Here is an 8009-nt window from a genome sequence, read left to right as displayed (position 1 = left end):
TTTTACGATGATATGCGAGGTAAAATGACAGCTTTTGATTAAGGATTCTGGTGGAAACAGCTGTTCCTGGTTAAACTATCTCTGTAAAATCCTCTCCTTAATTAGAGACACATAGAATAACATTTGGAGCATGTCAGTGGAAAAACAAGCAAAACAAGATGTACTTTGAGGGGCAATATTGCTGCCATTACAGCCCATTTTGCAAATATTGTCACATCAAACTGGGTGAATTAAGAGTTTCTTTCAGCGAAACCAGTGTTGGTGATTGTTGGAAAGACTGTGGAGAGACTAACAAAGACGTTTTTGGTGAGTTTTATTTGCTTTCTGTCCAGTTTGAAGTGTTATTATCTGTGAGGTGAAATGACTAGTTTTATCAAATTCATGTAAGTTTTCAAATTTACATGTAAGTTTTCATAGCATCTGCAGTTTTAGTCGTGCTAGCATCTCAGGGGTGGAACAGTGGGTGCTAAAAGGTTAAATGAGTCAATATGGAGTGTAGGTTATTCATCTTTGCACTCTGTATGGGTGCTGTTGGCAGAAACATTTTGTCTAACTTTAATTGAATACTGACAAACAAAGCTGTCTCAAAAGCCAGAGGACACAGAAACCTGTGCCCCATTCTTCATAAGTGGCTTAACTAATCCATGCTAATATGTTAGCCAGCTAAAAGCAAACTTAGTGCAGCAGGAATGAGGCCTAAAACCCAAAAATGAGTTTGCATTTATTCTTCCGGTGCCCACTCCTTGAAGTCAATGGTTGTTCGTTTAACTGCTTTTAAGATGTTACACCCTCAGCTGGAAGTAATGGGCTTCGGGCCAGGCTCCACTGTCTTTTATGGGATTTGTTGACTGTAAAAAATATAGAATAATGACAGCCTTTCCAAATTTAGGCATGTATCAAATCATCAACAATTAAATGAAGCTAACTCAGCTAGCCACATACAAATGGCTCGGGTCACACACATTGTCTGGCTTGAGAGAGTATATATTAACAGTTCTGTGCCTCCATGCTTGGATTCTTTCACCGCAGTACACTGCTGGCTGTGCGACAATAACAAAGGAAAAGGGGAGGAACTTTTTATCAAGGTCAGGGGTCGGTGAAAGGAATCAGTGCGGGTCAGTCGCTTCAAACTGTGAGAACATGCAGTAGCTGGAACTGACGAAGCACAGCCAGGTTCTCTTCGAGTCAACAAAAACAGGACAACATTCAGGAGATGGCTAAAAATCTAACCCGCTACACAAGAGAGGATGACTCAAAGGTGAGAGACTAGCAGCCCTAATGTGAGTCAGGGGTATTATTAGTCGTGTCATGCTGTGTACATCGAGGGTTAACATGTGTCAGCCATGGCGGGTCATTCTCGTTCAGCCCAATGCATGCACAGTGACCAAGGTGCTCACAACAAAAACACCACCAAAACAGAACAAAAACAACTCAAACTACAAAGAAACAAAAAACAGAGACTTGTGTGCTCAGAGTGAACAACAGAAAGTCAGAGGACAGCTCAGCATCAGTTGCTTCCTACTTACTTCCATATTGCTGTCTAGTGATCCTGCACTGCTGCGTCTCCCACGCTTGCCTGCCCAGAACATGTAACATGACAGATTAGACACGCCTGGTAAACACGTGAAGGTGCACATATTCCTTCTGTCTAGTGCGGTGGGGTGGCAGGGTTGGGGGCGCTAGCACCCTAAGGTGACAAAGATGGCGCACGGCTAGCTAGCAGCAGACTGTCAGTACGGCAGAGGGAGGTGAATAAGAACTTAAAGGAAAGGGAAGAAGCAAATCACTGCTACTACTCCACAACAAGGTTATATCCTCTGGGGTAACTTTTCTACGCAGCAACTTGAGGCCCAGCTGGCAGGAGACCTTCCCCTCAGTAACTTGCAATCTGGCTTCATTAAAGGGGTACTCCAGCAATTTAGCATTTCACATCCATTTAGTTGCAAGACTCACAAGAGACAGATTAAAAACAGAGTGGTCAAAATCAAAGCAGCAGAGGCTATCCTGAGTCCAGAGTATGAGCCACGATCCAAAAGCACTGGAGCCTACATTTCCCATAATGCAAAAAAATTCTATATATTTTTTTAGCCCTTCCCTGTTTGGTAAATGTCCACATCTTTCAAACTCCATACCTGCAGTTTCTAACGGATACTTTCTCTGTAACATTTGTAGTCTCCACAGAAGACATTGTACAACTGTTTTCACAGGCTGAGTAGTACTCCCCATGACTGGTGAACTGACCTTGTGTAGACCTATCAATAAAATTGGTATAGAGTTCCCTTTAAGGATAGGGAAAGCTGTATCAATATGAGTCACTTTTATTTAAACTAAAATTAACCTTTTGTAAATTTAAAGTTCCCCTTTGGTCAGAAATCTGCTTTTCTTGTTCCTACGGTTCAATGTTTTCGCTTCACTGTGCAGAATGCTGTCAGTGCAGAGTTTGACACTAGAAGGATGTTTTCACATTCATCTGCTAAAAGAAAATTTCTCTCTACTCACTAAAAATCACATATTAAGGGGCGGTGCTTATGAGCATGATTTGTGACATCACAAATACTTAGCAATCAAACCTGGTGCAATTTGTACAGTGTAATGTAGAAACCTTAAGCCACCAGTGCACATACAATGAGAATGGACTTTACAGTGAAGACATCTTGTATACAGCGGGAAACTTTAGAGATTAGCTAAATTTGCATATTCATAGATTCTGGAATTTTTTATGAGGCAGAAGGGGTAGATGTATTTTTAAAGATTTGAATGTGTAAAATATATTTTTTTGTGGAAAATACATTATTGTTTTAAGAACACTATATTAATGCTGTAAAGCATGTCTGGAGGGGATCTTAACTTAACAGTTCCTAAAAGAAATACAAGCCTCCAAAAAACAGTGTTGGCAGTGCTTTATAAGGACTGCCAGTAAAATGTGATCAGTGAAAACAAAAAGCTGAATCCACTCTTTGATGTTGCTTTACTAGTCTGAACCCTGTGCTGAGGTCATTGAGTGTGCTTTTGCAGAGCAGCTCTGCAGCGTGGAGGCGACTCTCTACACCCTGCCTGAATCAACCACACAACATTAATTCCTCTTACCACTAAGACGCTCAAATTGATCAGAGTGACCTACATAGCGCTGCCTCCTCCCCGCCGGTGACGCAGGATTACTAGTTAAAGCCTCTAGTAAATTACACCTGGGCTCATCAGCAAACACACCCATCTCCATCACCATCTCCTCGCTTCCTTGGCTCCATGGCTCAGGGACGGGGGTGTCTGTTCACCGAGAGACTCTGCATTGGCAGGTCAGTTGTAGCTACCAGCCAAATCAAAACTGTACAGGAACAGGAACTCAGCTTCTTCCAAGTTTCAAAATCAATTAACACCCAAAAGGAGAGAATTGTATCATGCCAGCATCCAGCTCGGGTATATACTCTACTTTGTCTAGCAGAGGGATAGGACATGAGAAAGCAAGTTACCATGGCAACCCCTGATATTACCTGCATCTGAGAGGTCACGTAGGGAGCTGCTGAGGGCGCTCCTCTTCAAACCTTCACCAATGGCGTAGCTGTCGTCAAGGCTTGCTCGGCTCAGGTTGCCGTTGCCAGTCTCCTTCTTTAACCCTGAACTCTGGGACATGCTGGGCCTCACCATCCCCTTCTGTTTTTCTAGCTCAGCTGTGCAGGAGACACATATGCAACGTTAACAGTAATCCTCTCTCCTCAATTTTTTTATTTGAACTGACTGAGGATGGATATTTGTTGAGCACAGATATCTAGAGGAAAACACAGAGGTGGGTCATGTCATTATTTTGCAAGTAAATCTCAAGTCAAGACTGACAAGTCTCAAGTCCTAAACTTGGAGTTCCGAGTCCTAAACAAGTCATTGAACAACAGAAGAAACTAAATTTAATTATTTTGGTATAATTTTTTCCAACTGCTGCTAAGTAACGTAACTTTAGTTCTCCATGGTTCACTACAACGTGATTGGATGCTGTCAGATTGGTTAAAAGAAAGTGGATCTGGGGAATTAAGTCAGTCAACTTGCTGGGAATGAATGGCGTTAACGTCAGTTGATTCAGGAAATTAATCGATTTGTGGCACACTTTAAATAACATATTTCTAAATCTTTGGTCTTGGGGGAAGGCATCAAGTATTTTCCATTCAAAAGGCTCAAGTCCAAGTGAAGTCACGACTCATTGATGTTAAAATCCTTACAACAAGTCGAGTTGTAAATATTTTTCTGATTCTGTCAACTCCAGTCCACACCTAAAAAAAACATTTACTCACATTCTATCCGGTACTTCTCCATCTCTTGGACTTCAGCAATAGATTCTCGCAAATCGTCGGTAAACTTTTTGCGGTCCTGAGGATTGGGTGCATTGAAGTTGATGAGGATTTTGATGTCAGCTCCAGGAATGGCAGAGGTCAGACGTACTCCATTGGGATAATCTAAAGGCAATATCAACACTTAAACCTGTGTCCATAGAGAATGACAGATCGCTTCCACAAAAATTAGGGTTGCTTCAATAACAGACAACACTTCTGCTACCATTAAGGTGCCAGTGTGCTTCAAACTAACATGCCCACTTCATGCATTGGCGGGCCAGGTGTTCGAAGTAGTTAACCAAGGCAGGGTTTCGACTACTCTCTCAAACTCTTTTGCCATTCCTCACACAGCTGTTTTAGACACTTTTTGTTTGTACGATTGATAGAAAAACCTTGATAGAAAGACTGTCTTAAAGTGTATCCAGTGGCCTTGGATTGTGGGCATTCTGAACAGCATTAAACACTTTTGATTTTAGACGGGTTGTCGTACAAACTAGTTGGTTTGAAGCATACCGACAACTTTAGAAAGAGCGTACACAAAAGTCTCTGTGGCACTTACACTGATTCTCAAATAGCAGCACTTGCATGCCATAAAGTGAGAAGGACTGCCGAAAGCTGTACGTCACAGAATTCTTCTTCTTTTGGAAAATCTTTGTAACCTATGAAAAAAACATAGCATACACTGTGGTTTAGACTCTTATGAGGGAATGCCCAATGTGTGTTCTCAATGTGCTGGAAGAATAATGTCTGCCATACCACAAGCAGGTCATTAAAAAGGAAGATCTCCCTTTGGTGCAGGCCCAACTTTTGTGGTTTGTTGGGGTCGGGCACTTCGAAAAGTCTGCAGTAACAGACCAATCTCCTGTGGGGTAGGGATAGCACCTGTGCACACAATACAGCATAATTTCTGAGATGCCTCACAGGAGGCTTTTGAGGTTGTCTAGCAAAAATATACGTTTATACATTCCATAATGTCTGTCAAAATCTGTTCCATGAAGCCTTTGGGTATTTTACACATATTTCCATTCAACCTTAAGATGTAGATGATGTAGAGTAATACTTACACAGCCCAGACCGTGGTGTAACGAGCCAATCTATGAAGTGAGAGATACATACAAGGATTATTTTACAGGGATCAGTGAACACATACAGGAACTTTTAAATTCACAATACATTAAAGTTAAGACATTCCACACGGCGTTCAAAAAGAAATACAGGCCAAATTTTAAATCAGGGAAAGTAGTTTTATGCATCACAGAGCAAACATCTATGTGTCCCTCACTGCCCTTCTGTTAATATGTTGTGTTTCCAGTGTGTGTCAACCTTTATGATTATGACATTGTCAGGTCCCTCGAACTTCTGCTGATTTGTGTTAGTTAGTTTGACGAAAAGGGCATCAATGGATCGGAGGGATGGGTGGGGTTTCAAGTAAACACCTTCAAGATCATTGGGTTTGAGGCTATTTATCTAATTTATTATTACAGAGCTTGCCAGACGACACTTTTCTTGGCCGGCACTTTGGGCAAAAGACGTATTATAGCCATTCAGCATTAAGGTCTCCAGCCCTGAAGAATTGATGTGTCTGAGTCACACAACAAAGAAAGTAGGTTCAAGTAAAGAATGCGCTTTCATTTCTGTTAATTTTTAGAGGACGTAGGCCATGAATAAGCTGGTGCTCTCTGCGACAGCTCAGAAGTACATTGCCTAATTTGGTTCTGCATGCTCCTGCTAGATTCAGCTATTGAATACAGGGGAAGATAAAAGTGGTCACACTCTACGTGCAGCAGCCCAAGGGCAAACTCAGACTTACCGGCTTTTTTCCAACAATGAGTTTTTCCACTTTCTGAACCTGGGACACATGGTCTTCATTAGTCTTGAGCTCTCGCTTGCGAATCCGCTCGTATATCCCTACCAGCATCTCTCGGGGGATGTCCTCCCCATCATCCACTCCTGCCAGAGGATGAGAGAAAAAGAGAGAGAAAGAAGAGAAGGATTAATGTTTAATTCACAGATTTACGAGAGCTGACGAACCCCTGAATTTACTTACATACTGCTGCACTGCACATATTTCTCACAGTACAGACAGAAACGTCCTTCAGAACTCTCCGAGGATGAGTATTTCTCCTCCACTCAATACTGTACTTTAATTACTGACACTCCAATAGGCAGAGAAATGAGTTAGCCATGCCACAAAGCCCCTGCTAATACCCTCAAAATCTGTTGAGGGCAACTAAAAAGTGCTTTGCCTCAACAGCAGAGCTTTCTTGGCCATGACTTACAAAAAAAAAAACCTTATTGACACAGTCATTAATCGAGGCAAAATGCATGCACAAAACTCAATTTGAGCTGAATATTTATCCTTAGAGCTGCACAGTAGCGTATGGATATAATAATGGTTTTGTGACAGTAAGCTCGACCTAGTGCAGGAAGGGGGAACAAAGTACCTCGGAGGTTCTTAACAAAGTCCTCCAGCTTCATCTTCCTCTCAGGCTTGACGTTAGGGCTGTACATGTCCGTGTTGAGGAGGATGATGGCAAAGGCCAGGATGAAGATGGTGTCGGGGTTCCTGAACTGTCGCACCACACCAGGGTTGCAGATGCAATAGCGTTGGCTGCAGGTAGGAGATTGGACACAGAAACTTTAAAGTCAAACTGAACTGAACTGTTAATGTTTCCTGTAACCTCCACTTATGGGCAATATCAATACTGATATTAATATTAAACTCTCCACTATCTGAGCCGTGGTCATATAGAGTTAAATAATGCTTCATAGCCCCAACTCAAAAGCACAATAAGCCAGTACCAGTGAAGACTGTAGATACAGCCTGCAGCCATCAGACAGGCTGTTTAACAGCTTTCTGAGTCACCATAAAATGAGTTCATGATCATATCTGGACTGGGCTGCAGGCGAGTGCCAGATGATCAGTTACCATCATCTCCCCAATGTTAACAGCGACCGCAGTGTTTACCGAGGCCGAAATGTCCTTGCTCAGTGCTGATGGAAGCCAATTCTCTGTGGGTATGGGAGCACCTTTCTACATGAGGTATGGAGTAAATAAATGAGGGATAAACAACATCCATCAATAGCCCTGCAGGAGGTTTTTGTCAACGTTTCTAACTAATTCTCCCCAAATTATTTCTGAGTGTCTGTGTGTCTGTGAGTCTGTGTTTAAAATGGCTTTGTACAGCTGCCCTGTGAGTATTAAAGGAAGATGGTGACTTTTTGGTGTCACTTCTGTTTTAGAGGGTAATGGTGTTTTTGAAATGGTGCAAAGCTAGCGTGTGCTATCCATTATTCATACACGCTGTGTTGGTGGTAAATGCTAGACATGGCAAAGAACCCAGTAATGATCATCCTGTCACATAATTCTCAGTTGGTCTAAGTTAATGTAACACCCTGCTTGCAAAATCATCACTTTATTCCTTCCAGCTGTGGAAAAACTACATGACTTGAGGTGATCATCTTGCAGCCATCATTGAGCCCAAGCTGGTTGTGGGAGATGAAACCCTGTCGTGTGTTGTGGCCACAGCTTTTAGAGTTTCTTACCTGTAGGCCTCTATCAGCCGCTCAACCTTCTGAGCTTCTCCCTGCACTCTGATGTGTGCCTGGAATTTCCTGAGTGCTTCATCCAGCTCCATACTTGAGAAGTCCATTTCATCCACCACACAGCTGGTGAAAAACACAATTAGCAGC

At 42.3% G+C, this 8009-nt stretch overlaps 1 protein-coding gene across 1 annotated transcript in view; it reads right to left on the bottom strand.

The window, feature by feature from the left end:
• iqsec1b (IQ motif and Sec7 domain ArfGEF 1b) overlaps positions 1–8009 on the bottom strand; it is a gene marked incomplete in the record, with an annotated part of 59963 nt that overhangs the window by 5007 nt on the left and 46947 nt on the right. The window contains 9 exon segments of the mRNA XM_035662720.1: positions 1527–1576; positions 3489–3665; positions 4278–4439; positions 4876–4975; positions 5073–5198; positions 5381–5410; positions 6127–6266; positions 6761–6927; positions 7863–7985. Coding sequence (XP_035518613.1) covers positions 1527–1576; positions 3489–3665; positions 4278–4439; positions 4876–4975; positions 5073–5198; positions 5381–5410; positions 6127–6266; positions 6761–6927; positions 7863–7985 — 1075 coding nt within the window.

Source organism: Morone saxatilis, unplaced genomic scaffold, assembly GCF_004916995.1.
Source record: "Morone saxatilis isolate NCDOM2014 unplaced genomic scaffold, NCSU_SB_2.0 Contig18, whole genome shotgun sequence".
Classification (NCBI taxonomy): domain Eukaryota; kingdom Metazoa; phylum Chordata; class Actinopteri; family Moronidae; genus Morone; species Morone saxatilis.
The sequence above is the reverse complement of the archived record's forward strand: the minus strand, read 5'-3'. Positions and strand labels throughout refer to the sequence as shown.